Source organism: Enhydra lutris, unplaced genomic scaffold (genome assembly GCF_002288905.1).
Source record: "Enhydra lutris kenyoni isolate GAN:26980312 unplaced genomic scaffold, ASM228890v2 scaffoldscaffold60, whole genome shotgun sequence".
Classification (NCBI taxonomy): domain Eukaryota; kingdom Metazoa; phylum Chordata; class Mammalia; order Carnivora; family Mustelidae; genus Enhydra; species Enhydra lutris.
The window spans coordinates 3,083,316-3,103,802 of NW_019154144.1; the positions used below are offsets into that span (position 1 = coordinate 3,083,316).

The following is a 20,487-nucleotide window of genomic DNA, read 5'->3' on the forward strand; positions in this document are numbered from 1 at the left end:
TACAGCCTTCGCCATAATTTCTGCAGATTCCCTCCCTAAACCGTTCAGGTGTTTTTAACCCACCACCCCCCTCCAAGAAGTGCCTAGGAGGAGATGTCAGAAAGGAGGGAATAGTGCCTTTCCAGGAGAACGAGGTCAAAGACAAAGAAGGTACCGAGGTCAGACGCTCTGAAAACAACAGACCCAGGGGTGACCTGACCCCCACGCAGTATCTAGGAATAGCACAGAAGGCAGGACCCCTTAGTGGATCTGCAGAGGCAGCATCCCCCCACGTGGCTACAGCCGAGGCTGGGAACTTGGCATTCAGCTGCCACTTCTACCTAACCTTTGTTGATTTCTCTTTCAATGGAATTTTGCATTTTACAGAGGTAGAGCTTTTCATGCTAATTTTGCATTCAAATGCAGCCGGTTTACAAAGTCAGCTTTTTGTGTCAGTGGAGGGAGAGCCATTCTAGCTGTGACGCTAGTGGCCTGATGACTGTGTAGTCAGCTCCATTCCTGGTCTTTCTCATGGCAATAATCACCCACCGCAGCCCTCTAGCTGGGTAATTGTGGTTCCATGGTGGCTACAGAGCAGTTGGGAACGGTTCAGCAGCAAAGTCCCTAGAATTGTAGACCAGCCAGAAAGAATGAAATGCATATTTTCAGTCCATTCATCCCTTTGAAAATTAAGGATAGAAAATGAAAATACTTAATTCATACAAAATATACTGAAAACACTCTGTTTCTATATGAAGACAAGGCGAAAAAGAGAAGCAGGGAGGAGAACCTCCTTCCCAGGCTTTCCCCACTACATTCCTTTTGAATCTCTTCCTCTCTTTCCAGCCACCTGTCTGGGTTTCTTTCACTGCTTCCTCTCCCCCTTCTTGTCTGGGGAATGTGAGAGTCCTTCAAGATTAGTTCTACTTGATTTATGACCTCCGTATAGTGGTCATGTCCTACCAAGGGCTTCAAGCCTACCGAAATGTGCCAATGGATTTCTAATCTCTCTCACTCACTCCTAATTTTTGAACCAAAGTATACAGCTGCCTACCAAACAATTCCGTTTGGATGTCACAGAAGGGCCTCGAACTAATATGTACAAAATGATACTCCTTGTCCTCCTAGACTTTGCAGGCCTGTTAGGAGGGTGCCTGCTGCTCAAGGGAGAAGGGAGGGCAGCTTCATTGACACCTTACTTTGATCAGCAAGGCTCATTGATTCTGCCCCAAAGATCCCCTTCCCATGGGCAAGTTTAACTCTTTCTGCCCAATCTTGGGGCTCTACCAGGCACTCTGTGCCACTCCATCTTCCACTGCTAAAAGTGTCATGCTCCGAAAGGTGGGACTGAGGTGTCACTGCCTAGCTTTGGTCCAAAAATAAGGTGAGGTTGGCAATGATTACCATGGGCTACTTGCTATTGAACTAGATTACTAGATACGGGCTTGTAATTGCTGTTACTGGTTTGAAGGACCGCCATTTATAACCATGAACGGATGGCTTGGAACAAAGGAAATGTATTGTTTCACATTCTGGAGGCCAGAAGTCCCAAATCAAGGTGCTGGCATGGCTGCATTTCCAACAGTAGCTCGGGGGCGGAAGCCTTTCTTGCTTCTTACAACCTCTGGGGGCTGTCAGCCTTCTTGTGGGCTCCTCACTGTGTCTGGATCTCAATGGTCACATCGCCTACTCTTCTGTGTGAAATCTTCCTCCGCCTCTTATGAGGGCAGTGAAATGGCCTTTAGGGCCCACCACTAATCCAGCATGAGCTCCTCATCTCCAGATGTGTCTGCAAAGGCCCCTTTTCCTTATGTGGTACCATGCCCAGGTTCTGGGGTTTGGAGGTGGATGCATCTTTTGGGTCCCTGTTCAGTCTACTCTAAATGCTTGAATCCACCATCCCCTTTAATCCTCCCAACAGCAAGGCGAACTTAGAATTATCAGGGACTGTTCATACCTGCCCACCTGTTGGGTTATTGTGGAGGATAAAACAAGTTTCCATATGCGGAAATGCTCTGTAAAGTGTCATATAATATGCACAGGCTAGTTACTATTTTATAATATTTTCAAAACCTCATAATACATTTTCATAATTGTGAATACCTCCAGGGGTGGTAAAGCGCCAGGGTAAAGCAGGGCAAACCAGACCTCGCAGACCTGTCTTCTCCTGCCTCGCTCACATTGGGCCACTCGCCAGGTCTCAGACTGTCACATCTCATGCCCCTTCCTCTGAAAAATGCTTCACTTCACATCCTTCTGTGGTCCCTGTCCAACTCCTACTTTAAGCCCTGGTTCAGAAGCTACCTATTCTGTGAAGTACCTCCAGGACCCACCCTCAATGCCCATTCTCTCATCCAGCCAGAAAGAATGGCACCTTCTGTGGGAACTCCCACGGCACACGGCCCAACAGTGAGTCTCTAGCTTGTACTCACTGGAGGTTCACTGTCTCCTTACTCACCTGGGAGTTCCCCAAGGCCAGGACAGGATCTCTCTGTCCTAGGGCCTACCAGGGAGCTTGGTCCATGGGAGGGGTTCAGGACTTGACTGTAGAATGAACAGAAAATGAAAGAAGGTAGAAACAGGAAGACAGAATCCTGAGAGAGGCGGACACAGAGTTACATAGGAAAACACCGAGGTACTTAATGAGAATGAAGGCAAAAGCAGGTGGTGGCACATTCTGGAAATTGGTGTTTTAGAATATTATGATTATAGATTTTAAAGTTATTATTTCTGTTAATGAAGAGGATTAATTCTAATAACATTGTATTTTCAGAAGCTGTGTCAATGGAAGTAGGAAGCACAGACACAGAGCTGACATAAAGACTTTTAGTAAGAAAAGTCATTAAACAAAAAACTGTAGAAAGATGTACGAGCAGTTGTGCATCTTGTCATTCTAGCCATCCAAGCGGGTTAGGATTAGGGAGAGGGAAGTCCACTTGGTCTCAGGTCCTATAGGCAGCTGGACATGGCCTCTCCTACGCCTGATGCCTTCTGGAATAGGATCTTAGCAATAGGAGGCTGCCAGCCCCCAGCCTGTCCTATGGAAGTGGAAAGGCCCCAGATAGGGACACCCGGAGGTGGATCTGGCTTGCCTGTGTGATTGATGGAGAGATGTTACCTGGATGTTGTGTTGCCAGGGTTTTTGAGGCCTGTTGTGGGTCTAGCAGGAAATTGGTCTGGCCTGGGTTAGTACTGTTTGCTTTAGGAAGGAGAGAGTGAAATGGTGTGTGGTCTCCGGGCAGAGGATCTTTCCTGAGCCTTCCAAGAGTCGCCCTCCGAGGTTCAAATCAGGTTAAGTGAAGGTTTCTTTTAAGAGCAGCTCTGCCTCCCAATTTCTTCCCACTTACTTGTCCATACTTGGAATTCTCTGAACAAAGAACATTCAATTCTACAATTGGAACAAAATGCTTGAAAGCACGAAGTGACTCTCACTAAAGCAGCAGCGTCAGAGAAGAACGTCGTTTCTTGTCGAGTGGGTTCTGGGCGGGGACACCGGGAGTGTGTGTGAGCAGCAGCACAGAGTGGAGCGTGCGGGGGCTAGACTTTTGTTAGACAGAGGAAGCTGGTGGAGGTGAATCCCAGCCAGAGAGAAGGCGGTGGGGAAACTGTCATGGAGCAGCAGGTCCAGCTGCCTGGCTGCCTGTAAGGGCCTGTTAAATTGGGAACAAGAGCTGGTTGGGAGATGAGGAGATGAGACAGAAAGAAACACACAGACAGCAAAATCTAAATGTTTGGTCAGGGCCCCATATGCTAGGCAGTGCATAGAGATTTTAGGATTCTTTGGGAACTGAAGATGTATTCGAAAAGAATACGTTATAGCAATTGTATTTAGGATGCGCAAGTGGGAACATCACAGACAATGAGGTGGCCATGGGGGTCTAGCAGAGAGAAGCTAGACCCCAGACAGCAGTATATTCAGACATGAAGTTTCATGTCTGAATACACTTTTGTTTATGTAAAAGCGTAACAGGTGAATTGCCCAGGTAGGAAGAATGAGAGAACAACTGAGTTAAATTTAAAATCTTTACTCCTAAGAAGTGGGGTGGCACTTCGTAGACAATGGGAGGTTGGGGCAGTTATATTCTGTTGTTGTGAGCATGTGACCCATGGTTAATTCTCTGTCTTTGTCTTTGTGGACCCAGTCCCCCACATTTGCCATAGGCCGTCCTTACCCCCTGCCTCCTGGAAATCCCTCCTTCCTGTGGCCTTTAGGACACCACGTACTCTTGCTGACTGCTCTCCTCTGCCAGCCTCCTCCTCTGATTCTCCTTCTCCCCAACCTCTTGACACTCGTATGCCAAAGGCCTTTGGACTGGTCTCCTCCAGCTCTCCTCCTCTCTTGATCCCACCCACGCTCACCACTTTAAATCTCACCTGTGCTGTGGAATCCGGTGCCGTCATGAGCAAGAATCCATTAGAGCTTCTCCTGATGAGTTGGAGGGCTTTCCCGTATGACACCATTCCATGACAGAGAGAAGATGATGAATTAGGAGGCCACTTTTGTAGAACAAGATGGTGAAAACTAAAACCCAATGTAAAAGTATTTATAAATCTCTAGGTCATTGTATCAGGAGATGTTAAAGCATGGAAAGAAACCAGCACTGTTGTTCACATGGGGTGGGAGGAGGGCTGAGGAGGAGAGTGATAATGAACAGAGGGAGGAAGGAGAGAGGAGAATGTGCCCAGGATAAAACGGGACATGTGAACCTTGTGTAAAATCATGTCATGTGTGTATAGGTGGGTCTTCTACAATGCATGGGAAGCTGGTCACTAAAGTCATAGTGGGCACCTTAAAGTGATAGCAGGTCAAAAAACTTCGTTTTATATTTTTAGGTGTTGCCTGAACACTTTAAAATAGCATGTATGAGTTCTCAGGAAAAACAATGGACCTGTTTCTCTTTAGGGAGGAACTCAGATCATTTGACTGAGTTTTCCCCTTTCCTATAAGAGGCCGCAAGTTGGCCTTTGTTCCATTAGAATTTCAATCACTATCCAAAAATTATTTTCTTTTGCAAAATTATTTTAATTATGAAAACAACATATAATGGAAATATTCTGGCTTGCCACATTTCAAACTGTTTTGTCGTCTCTTTGGCAGGTGACGCCACCTGGGATTCCTATGCCACCACCATGAGGACCGCATACACGCCGAAGACCGGAGCCGTGCCTGCTTTAATTCGGTAGATCCCAATTTGTGTCAGGTTGATGTACACAGCTTAAACAGTTCACCTGCATTCTATTATTCAAAGTCCAAAGCCAAGAGAAAGAGTAATCAGAGAAGGCTTATAAAAATGTCCACACGGAGAGCCTATTGCATGCACGGTGCTTCTCCAAGCACCAGATAGCCTCCCCACTTAAGACAGTATCCAGACCTCTTAAAGGAGAACTAAGAAAAGGAACATATGGATCCTTCATAAAATCACTGCAGGTCATGCTTTACAACAGAGACAGTATATAGGTTAACAGAATTGTGCTACCTAAACATGGAGTATGAATCGAATCTATTACCTAGTACCTAGTAGGCAGGTGGTGACTATTGAATGAATGGCCGAATGAAGAACGGTTAGCACTTCTATCACCAACGCTGCTCTGGGAAGCTGGACGGCCATAACCCGCTCACCCTGACCTTCACTTCTCCACTTACTGCTTCCTCAGATGGCTTGGAGCTTCTCCATTTCCACCTGAATTGTGAGTGGTGAGAATTTCTGTCCATCAGCTGCCTCTTTAAGCTCATTAGTGGGTGAGTGAGAGTGGGGTCAGGAAAGCCCTGTCATCATTCCTTGCATCCACGGTGGGTGGGAAATCAGCATGGAGACACTTCACCTGCCTGTGTGAACTGTTTCCAATAAAGAGGATCTTTTCACTCCAAGAGTTTGAGTTGTCGAGAAGTCAAATGGGTATGGGCAAGACGTGGCTGAAGAGTCAGGCAGAAATGGGTTTTAGCCTCTGCTCCCTGCTCCTCCCCTTATTATCTCTTCTACTTTCGGCAGGTAACAAGCCAACTATGGCTCAGTTTTATGGTTGGCGAAGTGGGCGTGATGATCCTGCCTCAGGTGGTGGTTCTGAAGATGGAATGAAGGCACTAGAACAGTGACTAGCATCAAGAAGTTACTCAAAAATTTTCGTTCATTTTTTTTCCCCAGCATAATATCTGATAGACTTCCAAACACTACAGGCCCGCAAGACTCTTGATATCTGACTTCCTGGTTATCCCACTGAGTTACATTATGTCCTCTAACTGGGAGATTTATCATATCATGGTAATGATCATGCCAGCTTCCCAGTCAGTAACAGTTGTCTCAAGAAGAAACATTTGGGATAAAAGCCAAAAACAAATGGGTACTAATGGAGTCTAGGTCAGTGGTCTTCAAATTTGCATATTTTTTAAGTTCACAGAACACTTTTTATTATAAATTCAAATGATTGTGAAAGATGAATTGCATAGCCCATCCTAAACATTGACATTTTAAACTAAAACTATGAAGTCATTAAAAAATATATAGCCAATGGGTAACCTAAACACCTTAACTTACTGATACTTACTATGATCTTTTTAAAAAATACACAAACTCTTCTTCAATAGACCATTTATTTCATTCCTTTTGCTTCTTGAGCTCTTATTCCACTCCACTTCCTGCATAGACTCTTACCCTGCTGTAATATATTTTATGTTTGAAAGCAATTTATTGATCACTGCATTATACTTTGCTGAAACTATTTTAGTATATTAATTAAAATTAATTTTTAAACATGTTATGTGACCCTAAGTACTGAGTTACCGTAATTATTTTTAGTACACAGTTGCTCAAAGCAATAAATATATTACAAATGTTAATAATTACTAAACACAAAAAGTAAGCTCTTTGGAATTGTAACTTAACGAGATAAATGTGACTGTTCTGTTTGCAATTAATTTATGTATCCAGTTTAAAGTGTTATTATTTTTGGAATGGAACTGCATTCAGCATCCTTTTTTTTCTACTTCTCATGTTTATTTTTCAATTTATAGATGCTAGTGTTGAGCAAACTGGTTCATATAAATAAGTAGATGTGAATGAAAGGAGTTAAGTGTGGTGTTGTCATTCAAGACTTTGAACTCTTTCTAAGTTATACGCCAGAAATTATATGGTGGTTTTTATGACTGAGCAGCTGACAACTTGGTTGGGTTAGTCTTTCGGTTTTATTGAAAGGAAATAATTAGATGATATGCCATCCAGTTATTGAGTTATTCCCTAACTCATTTTCGGAGAAGTATTCTGAAAAGCTACATCTTAATACGTGACTATTAAATTACATCAGTTGTTCTTTCACTTGGGAGAAACTTGTTTAATATATTTTTTCCAATTTTGTTGAGGAACAATTGACATGCATCACTGTATAAGTTAAGACATACGGTGTGATGGTTTGATTTACATACATTGTGAAATGATTGCCACAATAGATTCAGCTAATACCCATCTTCTCTTATAGATACAAATGAAACATTTACTATGCATTTAATGAGAGAGAAAGTTCTACCTGTTGACAATTAATTGATCTGGCAAGCCAGCATGTACTGCCATATGTCATTACATATTTTACAATATAGATAAAATGAGGAATGGCTGTATTGGATTAAATATTTCATAATATGTTTGGGTTTAAAAAAAGACTTAAGTACCCAATTGAATGGCGGATACAAAAATCTGAAGGAAAAAAATAACAAAACTTTTGTGTATCGGTTTTACCTAGTGAATCTTTCAAATTTGCTAATCTCAGAAAAGATCCCAGTTATGTTTCAAAGTATCAGCATTGCCATCCTGTACTACTTCACCTGTTCAGAGATACTCTTCTTTCTAGCTAATGACATGTCCTAGGGATTGTTTTTTTAAACTGAAAAAAATCTTTAACTTTAAATATGTGGGGAAAAGAGTCACTTGAAGCACTCTATATTCTCTGCTCTCTTCTCAGAGCGTTCTCCTTAAAGAGGGCTGAGCATTCTGTAATGGTTAGGAAATGAAAAACTAGACATTACTCTTAGCCACAGAACTCTACAGTGTACCTAAATTCAGGACATCCCCACATGGACCACGTGTCCTGGTTAGAGAAATGCACTCCCTCTCTTGTCCCCTTTCCGCATGCCCTCCTCACCCTCTCAGACCTCCAAAGGCAAGCCCAAAGTAAGGGTATGGGATTTTAATGAAACTGAAGTCATCAAAGGCACATGAAGATTTTCCAAAGGCATCACAGCACAGATAGCTTTAAGGGAGTTGATTTTCAGATCTCCATCTCTCAGTGTACTCTTTCTTAACATGCCTCTGCCTGAAAACAAACCTCCGTACCTACACAGGGGCTTTCTGTCTCCCATCTTTCTCTTCCTTGTGTCATAGTTAGATGTTACAACTTCACTTTCATTCAGGACCACAGTCCTACCTGAGCCTACACATCTGAACGATAAGTAAAATATTCCATCATCCAGATGTATCCCACTTTCCAGATGTTTGGTTTCTTAAAGACAGTACCTAGGCTGTCTTTAAAGAAACCCAGGCTTCTTTAAGTCCAACCCAGGCTTCTTTAAAGAAAAAGCCAATATGAAATATTTTAGATGTACACAAAAGAATATACAATAAATTCCTAGCCATTATCCACCTACAATAATCAACACATTGACACTTTTTATGTATACCTTCCACCCAGCCTTCCCACTGGATAATGTTGAAGCAAATTCCAGGCATTATATCATTTTAATTCAAAATATTATTTTTATGTATCTCTAAAAGATAAGGATGCCTTAAAAATATGAAACAATACCATTGTCTCAGCTCAAAAAGAAACAATTCCTTAGTATCGAATGGCCAGTCAGCAAATTTCCCCCAATATCTCATAATTAAAAAAAAAAAAACAAAAAAACCCCGAGTCAGTTAGAAATTAAATCCAAATAAGTTCTACACATTGCATTTGGTGATGGTTTTTTAACCTCCTTTAATCCACAGGTTCCTCTTCCTTTTCTTTTCTGAGAATTTCTTTGTTAAAGAAACAGATCATTGTTTTGGATTTTTCTGATTTCACCCCCACTCTGTTGTTTAAAATATTCTTCTTTTCATGCACTTCCTATAATCTACTATTTCAAAGACTTCATCTGATTCAAGCTGGGTGTTTTGACAAAAATACCAGATAGGTGTTGTATATGTCCATCCAGGGCACGTGATAACTGGTGGACCCTCTTCTTGAACTGTGAGTAGGAACTGATGACCATTGGCTGGATGCATAATTTCATTACGGCCTTGCAAACTAGTGATATCCCAGTTCTTCCGTATCTTCCTTTTATTAACTGGAATACTTTCATAGAGGGAAACATTTCTTCACCAAGCATTTGATTACACTGAAGTACTGTTTATGGGGGAGGGTATCTGCTCTTTAAAAAAATTAATTGAAAAAATTACTGAATTTCAGATGGCTGTTCTTTTAAATTCCATTTTAGGCTTCCCATACGTTTGTGAAGAACTGTCCTAAGGCACAGGATTGTTTCTTTTCAAGGGAATCTGGAAATTAAATTAGTTCTGGCACCAAGTGTTGAACCAGACAATATTTTAAAAAAAAAAAGTTATAAGCAAAAGTATTTGATATGTATACTGCTGTGAGATTTGGTATTTAATCCCTTATTCTGATTTCCACTATCTTTTCTCATAGCCAAAAAAGTATCAGAAGACTAGGATATACATATTCTCTTAGTGACCCTATTCCCAATCAGACACAATACAATGATGAGTATGTTTGGAAATCACATTCTAAAGAAGATTTGGTCAAAATTGGGACTTCAAGAGGAATCAGAAGACACAAATGTCACCCCAGTCAAGTAAGCTAATATTTACGTATCTATTTAATTTAATGCTGTATCAGTAATCCATAAGAATGAGAGTCTAAATATATCCCAAATTCTTCATCTGTAGTTATGGTATTACTTATACTATTTTTTGCCTACCTTCTCACATTTATTTCTAACCACTTCTCCCTTATCCTCCAAATTTTTAAAAAGATTTAAAAAAAATTGAAATTCACAGGGCATAACTTTAGCCATTTTAACATGAAGAATTCATTGACAATTAGTACATTTGTAATGTTCTGTAACTACCACATTTATCTCATTCCAAAACATTTCCATCATCCAAAAGGAAACCCCACACCCATTAAGAAATTACTTCCTGCTTCCCTCTTCCCTAGCCTCTGGCAATTACGAACCTACTTTCTGTCTTTGTGGATGACATATTCTGGATATTTTTTATGGAGAATCATACAATGTTGACCCTTCGTGTTTGGCTTCTGCACTTAGTATAATGTTTTCGATGTTCATCTACCCTGTATCATCTATCAGTGCTTCATTCTTTCTTATGGTTCCCTTTTATGGTTGAATAATTCTCTATTGTATGTGTATACCACAGTTTGTTCGCTCATTTTTCCATTGATGGACATCTGGGTTGTTTCCACCTTGTGGTTGTTGTCAATAATGCTGGCACTAAGTATTTGTGTTTGGCATTATGCATTCTCAAACTTCCAGATCTTTTGTCATCTTGTTTATTTAGAATCCCTTCTCCTGTCCACCAAAGAAACGTATACATTCTTTAAGATGCAGCTTAAAGAGAGCTGTCTCTAATTCCCTTCTCCTCTAGATGGAAATAGACTCTCTTCTGGGCACTATATACCCTTCTTCTACCGTAGAAAGCAATGCTCAACTATAGTAAAGGATTTAATTTACTTGGCTTTCCCTTGGAAAGGCACCTGGATGCATTCAATAGACATTAGGTGGTAGAATGGGAAGGATTTGGTGACTGAAAAGATCTAAAAGACAAGGAAGAGAAAAGAATGAAGGATAACGTTTCTGTTTTTGGCTTGGATGGCTGGGTGTAAGCTGTTACTGTTTGCTGAGCTGGAACGTGGGAAGGACCAGGTTTGGTGGGAAAGGGCATGGGAGAAATGTGAGTTCAGCTGAAGACATGTTATTGAAAATTTGTCCAACGAGCAGTTGCATGTACAGGTCTGGAGTCTGTGTGGGAGAGGAGAGGGGTAGATGTAGACTTGGGAATCGTTAGAACTTACATACCCCATTTAACTTGGTTCTTCATGGCACCCATTTATTTTAATGAATTTACCCCTTAAATATTTGCCTTGAGATCTTAAAATTAAAGAAAAGCAGTTAGTTACAATATTATACTGTGTAGTATACACACACACACACACACACACACACACATACACACACAAACTTTTATTTTCCCTTTAGGGGTGTTGACGGCTCCCAGCCGAGGAGAGCTAGAGTGACTGGGTGTCCTGTGCATTCTCAGCCAATGGGCAGTAATGAGGCAGACGGCCCTGTACACTTTCAAACAATGAGGGTTCCACACCAGGCTGCAGCCGCTCCAGCACGTGAATGCTTTTCCCCTCGACCTGGATTGAGGGCGTGCTGCATTGTTTACTCTGCTGAGCCCTCTTGCTCTGCCATTTATTGTTTTTGTTGAATGGTTTTGACTGTGGCTCAGGGCCTGAACTAGGATGAGACTAGCAGATGCTCCCGCTCTGCTAACAGACAGGATTTGCTTCTAAAGAACAGTTGTCCTGGGAGTTAAAATGTAGACTGTGGTTGGGAGCTCCTTCCAGGAAAGGGTGGTGAGAGGGGCGCCTGGGTGGCTCAGTGGGTTAAAGCCTCTGCCTTCAGCTCAGGTCATGATCCCAGCGTGCTGGGATCAAGCCCCACATCGGGTTCTCTGCTCAGCAGGGAGCCTGCTTCCCCTTCCCTCTCTGCCTGCCTCTCTGCCTACTTGTGATCTCTGTCTGTCGAATTAAAAAAAAGAAAAAAGAAAAAGGGTGGTGAGAAACAAGGGCTGGCTGATATATTGGTGGCAATAGGGATGCATCCAAGTGTGGGCAATCGGGTGGAAAACAGGCTGGGGGTGGGTGAGTGTTGCTTCAGAGGACTAGCACTACCAGGATGAGGATATAGATGCGTGTGCCTGATGAAGCCCTTGGGAATCCCTAGGTTTGAGGTACAGGGTGAAGAAAGAAGCTGTAAATTGAGACAAAGGAGCAGCCCCAGAGGAAAGCCTGAAAGATGTGGTATCTGAAATGCCTGGGAAAGGGATACAAGAGTGATCCATCATCATGTAACTTATCTCTGTTATCTGCGGAGTGTCCCACCAGAAGTCACTGGTGACTGCAAGTCCCATTCAGGATATTGGAAAAAAGCAACTTAGCTGGGCTTACCAGTGACTGGGAGGGTAAAGTCTTCAGGCAGTGGATAGTTATGTGTACTACCTTTTTATTTACTTATGTAAGCAACCAATATTTACTGAGAGCCTAGTATGGGCCAGACACTCTTCTGAGCCTGGGAATATAGCAGTGAACAAAACAGGAAAACACCCCTATCTTTGTGGAGCTTACACTTTAGTTGGGGAGATGACATCTGATGATAAATATAACACACAGGCAGACTGTAGTGTGCCATAAAAGATTAGAAAGTGATAGTTTTATGGGAAAAAATGAAGAGAGTAAAGGGGATCCAGAGTGGAGTGGGTGGGGGAAGGGTTTGCAATTTGGGATGGGATAATTTGGGGATGTGTTGTTTAGATGGTGACATTCACACTAAGACTTGAAGGAGGTGAGAGAGAAAGCCATGCTGATATCTGGGAGAGAACCTCTCTCTCTTTCAAAGGCAAAGCCTTAAGACAGGAGCATGTCTGGTGTTTAAGGAATTGGGAGGAAGTCCTTGTGGCTGGAGTGTGATGGATAAAGGAGAAGGAGGAGGAGGTGAGGACAGAAAACAAAGAGGAGGGGGGTTGGGAGGGGATGAGGGATAGAGGTGTGCTGAGTTGGGGGAAGTAAATCGTGTAGAGCCCTATAGGCCATTGCGCATGGACGGTGACTATGACTCTGAAACATTTGAGGAGCCCTTGCAGGATTTTGAGAAGAGGGTTCACGTGATTACGCTTTAACAGGAGTGCCCTGGCCGAGAGTAGACCATCAGAGAGTAGATGTGGAAGCCAAGATACTGGTTAGGAGGCAATTGCAATAATCCAGGAGATAAATGCTGATGGCTCAGTCAGACTAGGGTGTTAGGAGTGGTTGGGAGAAGTGGTTAAATTCTAAATATATTTCATAGGCAAATAAGGTTTTCTGATGTAAAGAATGTGGAATGGGAAGCAAAGAGATGGACCAAGAATGACTCTAGGGATTTAGGTCTACTAAGAGTGGCAAGGTTGGAGGGATCATTAACTGAAATGTAGAATATTCAAGACTGAGGGGCATGCTCAGGGGTTCAGGCATGGGAATGTGGAGTTAGAGGTATCTAAGCTTCCAAGAGCACATCTACAGGAGGACGTTGATATAGGGATCTGAGTTGAAGGAGAGGTCTAAGCTGTAGATAAGTAAGAGTCTTTGTATGTGAAATAAAATGAGACTGGATGAGATCATTAAGCTAGAAAAGAGAAGAGGTTCAAGGACCAAACCTTGGAGCGCTTCACTTTTCAGAGGCCAGTGAAAGAAGCAGCGAAAGGGACTGAAGAAGGGGCAGCCAGTTGTGAAGGAGAAAACCCAACAGTGTGTGTTGTACTAGAAGCCAAGTGAACAAAATGAAGAAAAAGGACTGACCATTGTGTGAAATGCTGCTGGCAGGTCAAAGAAGATGAGGATAGAGTTGGCCATTGATTTTAGCAGAATGGAGTTCCTTGATTGCCTTGACAACAGCAGTTGTGGTGGAAGAATGCTTGGTTAGTATGAAATGGAAAGCTTCTTGAGGAACTGGCTGAGTCTAGATTTGGGGTGGGAAATGTGCAAGATGAGTCTGGAACATCTTATCATGCCACATAGCAAAAAAAAAAACCATAAAAAACTACTAGAGTTATATTAAAATTAAAGAAGTACCTACAGGCCAAAAATGATTTGAGCTTCTATAAGGATAATATATGCAATAGATTGAAACACATCAAATATGCTTAGATCTGTGAGTTCTGTAAAACACACACAGACACACACACACACACACAGACACACACACACAAACTGGTGACACTTTCAGAGGATGATAAACACCAATTCATTATCTTACAAAACTGACAAAGGGGGAAAGATCAAGCTTTTCTTTCTGCCTTATCTATATGAACTATGCCACTGGTAAGCTAAATGTAGATGAGGGAAAATGTCTCTTTATAAGCATATTCTAGCTAATAAATGAAAAAGAAATGATGGAATATCACCCCTTTGTATCCATTAATCTAGGCATTAAGCATCAATAGCTGCTAACATCACACAAAGAGAAACAGCTGTAGGTTATGGTCCTTCTTGCCGCATACAGTCTTGCCAAAGGGATTTATCCCATGTGTAAGTCAGTCTGGATCTAGCTGTCAATTACAGGAAATACAGGGAACAGAGGAACTTGTTAACCTGCATAATGTGTATGCACTCCACACAATCCGGAGTGTGGGAACCTCTTCACGTCAAATGGCATTTTTTCTTCAATAGATTATAAGGGAAAGAAGGGAACGGAGAGGGACCCTGAAGATTAAAAGACACTTTAAAGACACATTTTGGGGACAGGGAATATATGTAACTATTTTGAGGGAATTTCAGTAAAAGGCAGACTGAGTAACACCTTAATAACTAGAAGAGAAGATAGGGTGAAGAGAGAGTTTTCCTTTCTAAGAGAAATGAAGGCAAGCTTGGATATTGGCAACCAGGACTCCAAAGAGAGGGTGAAATGGAAGTTGCAAGAGAGGAGTGAGAATTTGGGGGGTCATGGGCCAGCGTGGGCCCTGCTAAAAGCACCTGCTGCTCCATTCCCATCACAGCATAAGTGAGTGCAAATGTGGTGGCTGGGTGGTGTGTTGGTTCTGTGTGTGGAGGTTCTCGTCAGAGGACTTCAGTTTTCTCAGGGAAGTAGGAAGCAAGGTTATGAGAGAGTGGGAATATGGAAAGAGGTGCTGGAGGTTTCAAGTTTCATAATAATAAAACTTCTTTGCAGACAAAGACAGAGAGCCTGCCCTCCGCCCTCCTACATGCTCATTCTGAGGCATCTCCATGGGAGGCTGGGTGTGTCTCAAAACTTGGGTCTCTGAGGGGAGGCAGCAGCTATCTGCTTGGGCACTTAGAGCCAAAGCTAGCATGGGTCTTCTCCTCTGGTCTTGGCTGGAGATTTCTGGTTGCAAGTACAACTCTTTGGACTTTGCAGTCACTTTTTCTTGTCTCAATATGAAAAAGTCAAAGAAATTACAAAGCACCTGTGTTACAGCTGCGTAAATTGTTGGTTCCTGTTGACAGGAACCAACAGTGTGGTAGTGGGGTGTAAAGGACCCAGAGGAATATGTACACACAGATATTCAGAGTCTTCATTCAATTAGGGGAACCCATATGGATTTTCTTAAAAACTGTGTTTGTATTCATAGGACGTCTTTCCCTGGACACTACCTCAAGGTCAACCAGCAGCATCAATAAAGAGCTATCTCCCTTGGAAAATCGCTGCTACAGAGGAAGAGGTTAGGGAGGCAATATCAAATCAGTTTGTTACCAATACTAGAAGAGATTTTGTGGACAAAGCAAAAGGTAAACCTGTTCATTTTTCTCCTTTTCCTGGTTACGTGTTGTGCACTGGAGTTGCTGTGGTGAACACCCCAGATGCGGTGTCTTCTCTCAAGGAACTCACAATATAGACACAGAAAAAGGCAATTTGGTAAACAAAGGCAGTCAAGTATGAAAAGGTGCACCATGTGGAAAATGCTTTGGGTACATGCAATAGGACATGTAGCCTAAAGGGACAGCCTTCCTGGGCCTGAAAAATGAGGATGGAAGAACCTGGAGAAGATGAAGTGGTCAAGTGATACATGCTGTTTCCAGTTATTGTTATTTTTAAAAATTGAAATGTACTTCTATTAAACTAATGCATGTATACAGTGGAATCAAATTGTAGCATAAGGGCTTATTACAAAATAACAGCCGTTCTTTGACCCCATTGATAATCAGTTCAATCCTTTTAATTGTTTCTTATGTAATCCTCTATATTTTAAAATTTTATGCATATACTGCTATTTTCTTTTTAAGATTTTATTTATTTATTTGACAGAGACATAGCAAGAGAGGAAACACAAGCAGAGGGAGTGGAAGAGGGAGAGGCAGGCTTCCAGCTGAGCGGGGAACCTGAAGCAGGGCTTGATCCCAGGACTCTGGGATCATGACCCAAGCCAAAGGCAGACACTAACACCTGAGCCACCCAGGCACCCCTATACTGCTATTTTTGATTCATCAATTTTAGACATTATTATTATTGACTTCCTGTTATGGTGGTTAAGGATTTGGCTCTCCTGTAACTCTTTCTCACACCCCTTCCATCCATTCTCTCAAAAATTATATTACAAATTCTTGCTTAATTCATTGCTAATATTTATATTATGATGATATGAAGATATGATTATGTAATCATTCACCACTGAGCCAGGTGGTACTTTATGATTGTTTCCTTTCCTTTACATTTTCTTTTTTTTTTTTAATTTTGTTTTTTCACCAGAGTTAATAATTGACTTTTTTTTTTTTATATATATGCTTAGTCTTCTATGTTCCTGTCACTACTTTTTTCCAAATACTTTGTCACATACTTACCAGGATTTTTTCCAAACACAGTTTCAAACATTCTACCACTTCCAGTAGTTTTCCTACAGGTCATCTTTCTGACACCCTTCATCATTTTCCTCTAACCTAGACTGGTTTTTTTGTGGGTTTGCTGACCAACTGTGCCCTGGGACTTCCTTTTTCATCATTCTGGGAATTGCTTTGGCCTCTGCCTGCATTGGATCTTGTTTCCTCTTCTTCATTCTTATCCCTCTTCCCTGGTTTTGGTGAACCACATCTTCTAGTAGTTTCCTAAGAAAGAGTGCATGGGAGGAACTTTTTTGAGTGTGTGCTTCCCAGTTTGGAAATATCCTTTTCTCTTCCTTATATTTGTCTGATAGTTTGGCTGGATATAAAATTCTAGGATGATAATCACTTTCCCTAAGAATCCATTCCTCCAAATGTCTTCTAGCATTCAGGATTTCTTTTGTAGAAGACTGATGCCATTTTGATTCCTGACCCTGTTGTATTTTTTTTTCTGAAAGCACGTAAGATCCTTTCTTTTTTCCTGACATTTAAATTTCACAACTGTATGCACTAGTAATAATCTTTTGCCAATGATTATGTTGGACATTCAGGGGGTCTAGAAGCTATAGTCATGTCCTTCAATTCTGGGCATTGTTTCCTGCATAGTTCCTTCCTACTTTTTTCCCATCTCTTTTTTCTGTTCTCTTCTGGGACTCTTATTTGTTGGATTGATCCTCCAATTTTCTTACCTTTTCTCTCCTAGTATCTTTCTCTTTGTATCTTTCTTCTGCTAACTTGAAAAATTCTTTACCTTTTAATGTAATTCTTCTGTTGAATTTTTAGTGTCCAATCTCTTGTTCTCCTTCTTGCTAATTTTTTTGTTTGATGAATAAAATTAATAAGGATATTTACTGCAATTTATAGACCCCTGCCCTCAACACGATTATTTTTTTAAACAGCATTCTGTTTTTGTTTTATATATGTAGTAATTCTAACAAATTTTACGATATTTATGATATACTTAATTTTCAACATTTTCATCTATTCCTTGCTTTGTCTCCATTTTCTCTGAATGTTTTAATGGTCTAATGAAAATCTGATCTTTTCAAATTTACAAGAGAGCAGAGGCAGATTTACTATGATGCTTATAAAACTTGTCTCAATTCTGTGGACACTTCTGTTTCTTGACATGAGTATATGGAAAATATTAATCTCTAAGGTTCACCAAACCTACAAGGGAGATACTCAAATCTGATTGGAAGCTATATACAGAGATGGTGTTTGTTAGCTGGTGCTTGTTTTAGGTGGTTAGGTGATAAGCTTTTTGTTGGGAAACCTGCAAGTGCCTGAATTTTAGGTCAGTTTCTCCAGAAAGACAAACACTTGGCTGTTGGCATTCTGAGAGTAGGATTGGGGAAGTAACTGGGATCTTTTTGCTTGCTGTGCAAATTCTCACCGAAACCTTCTTTTTCCTTTTCAGCATCCCACTATACCCACCTCCCACTGTGCCTGATGTTGTGGCATCCCAAGCTTCTTTGGTTCAGTTTTGCACCTAATAAACTTCTGGTTAGGAAAGGACAGTCAAATGACTCATGAAGTTAAGAAGATGATGCAGAAACTCTAGTCACTCTGTATGTAAACCTTCACCAGGCCTCTTGTTTTCAGCCTGAGCTGCAGTATCTGCCTTCCCCTGCACCTGTTACAGAAACCTGTTGGGGTTCTGCAGTGTGGCTGAGCTCACTGTTTCGTTATACTCTTCGGCAGTCACTTAGTTTTAGCTTCCTCTAATTTGCTAATTAATTCAACACATCTGTATTTGACTTACATCTTCTAAAAATGTGTTGACCTCTAATCTATCATTCTGGTGAACTTTGGGGAAGGAGGAGTAAAATGTAATATAGATGACCTTTTATGAATCTAAATTGGATCATATTATCCTGTTCCTTTATTTCACTGGCTTTGCATTGCACTTTGAATAAAATCCAACCTTCATTTCCTTCTTTCTGTTCATTCTGTCATACGAGGCTGGCCTGGACCTTGCTTCCCTCTTCACTGTTCTTTCTCACTCCATCTTCCTCATTCACCAGACTCCAGTCTCATGGAGTCTCATTCAGTCTCATCTTAAACTCCTATAAGATGCCATTTTTCCCCCACCTTCAGCCAGTGTGCAGACTGCCCCCTTTGCCTGCATTGTTCTTCTTCCAGCTCCTTCTGTGATTTTACTGTGTCATTCTATAGATGCCAGCTTAAATGTCACCTTGCCTGTGAGAGATTTCCTTACTATTTTACCTGAAGAGGTGTGCCACACCCTCATTTGCAGAAAGGCTACCTTCTAGCTCCTTGCACTTTGCAGTCATTTGTTTACTGATTCTTATTTTTTTGTTGTTTTTGTTTTGCTCTTTCCTCCACTATTCAACGGGTGCCCCAAAGGCCTTTATTCACTCAGAATCTAGTGCAATATATATAGTCCAATCCTGGTGTATAGGAGATGCTTTGCAAATATTTGCTGAATGATGGAAAAAAAAATATATTGGAAGTGCACTTTTTGAAGTTAAATGAGTATAGAATCAAAAGACCTCCATACTTCAGATAAACATTAAGGGTGATGGGAAGACATTTGAAATGTCAGCATTCTTAAAAGATGTCTTCGAGCTTCTAATCAAAGTCCTTTCAGTGTGTGCAAATTATCATTTCCCCATGTGTAGATAAATACCCAAGACCTGCCAAGAGTCTCTACTAAATCTCTCAGCTCCATCTGCTTCTCTTCCTCCCCAAAGCCACTGCTATCCGTGTCTCCTCCTTGGATGACCTCTAATCCAGCTCCCTTTTCAGTTTCGTTGCCTCCAATTCATAGCCCATCCTATAGCCATAGTGAGTTTCCAGATGTGCAAATTGATATCACCTTCCAGTTGAGAACCCTTCATTGACTCCCCATTGTCCTTAGGATAAAAGCTAAATGCTTTAATGTGAGTCTGTACAATCTGGTCCCTGCCTGCCATGCCAGCATTCTCAACCTCGACAACCCCCACTCTTCCTGCAAGACTGACTGCCCTCCTTTCTCCAGACTCACCATGCCCCCAGCAGCCTTATGCTTTTTGCACACACTGCTTCCTTCCTGTGGAACACCTGTCCCTCTCTTCTTTTAGCCTATGTCTATCCGTAAGTTAAGTCTAAATATAGGCTTCGTTTCTCTCCTGGGAATCTTCTCTGATCCTCCAAGTTTGGATTGGTGGCCCTCCTATATGTTTTTATAGATCTTATTCTTATCTCTTTTGCAGGGTTTATCACCTAATATTGTAATTTTCTTTCTTTCTTTCTTTCTTTTTTTTTTTTTTTTGGTATCTCTCTAATGCTTTAAGCGTCTGGAACATAGGGACCATATCTTATCTTTGTATCCTCATTATGGAATTAAGCAAATGAATGGGAAGCACTAAAGGGTGCTTGTTTTCAGATTCAGGCTTGGAGAACTTGGCTTTGATGAATTGGAACAGCAGGCAGAGATAGTAGAACTAGTTCTCACTTGGCTATATAGATTATGTGCCAGTGGTCCCACTGGTTTTGAGTAGTCTTTGCTTTAGATGTACTTTTGAATTGGGCCTTTCTGAAATGCCATAATAATCTCCAATGGGCCAGTTTCCTTCTTTGGGCTATAGCTACATTAGTGTAATATCACTGTTATCAAGAGAAAAAGAAACAGCGGGAGCTGAGCTCCTGAGGAACAGGGATGGCTCCCTGGGAGGGATCTGGGCCTTGGAGGTGCAGTTAGCATTGGGTCTGGTTAGCTGTGAGTCATGGTTATCCTGTCCATCCAAACTTCAGTACCACTATGGGGACTTCAGGGGTTGGTGGGATCCTTTGTATCAAGAACTTCTTTTCTTAATAATGCTGAAGGAACTCATTAACATGAAATTTTAAAAA

At 41.5% G+C, this 20,487-nt stretch overlaps 1 protein-coding gene across 2 annotated transcripts in view; it reads left to right on the plus strand.

The window, feature by feature from the left end:
• The window catches only part of LOC111158589 (testis expressed 26), a 30,947-nt gene that overhangs the window by 243 nt on the left and 10,217 nt on the right, over positions 1-20,487 (plus strand). The window contains exons 2-5 of one of the 2 annotated variants that reach the window (XM_022520716.1): positions 826-879; positions 5,078-5,159; positions 9,649-9,814; positions 15,387-15,543. In XM_022520716.1, coding sequence (XP_022376424.1) covers positions 826-879; positions 5,078-5,159; positions 9,649-9,814; positions 15,387-15,543 — 459 coding nt within the window. The remainder of the gene's footprint in view (positions 1-825; positions 880-5,077; positions 5,160-9,648; positions 9,815-15,386; positions 15,544-20,487) is intronic. The other variant, XM_022520717.1, reaches the window with a different exon arrangement.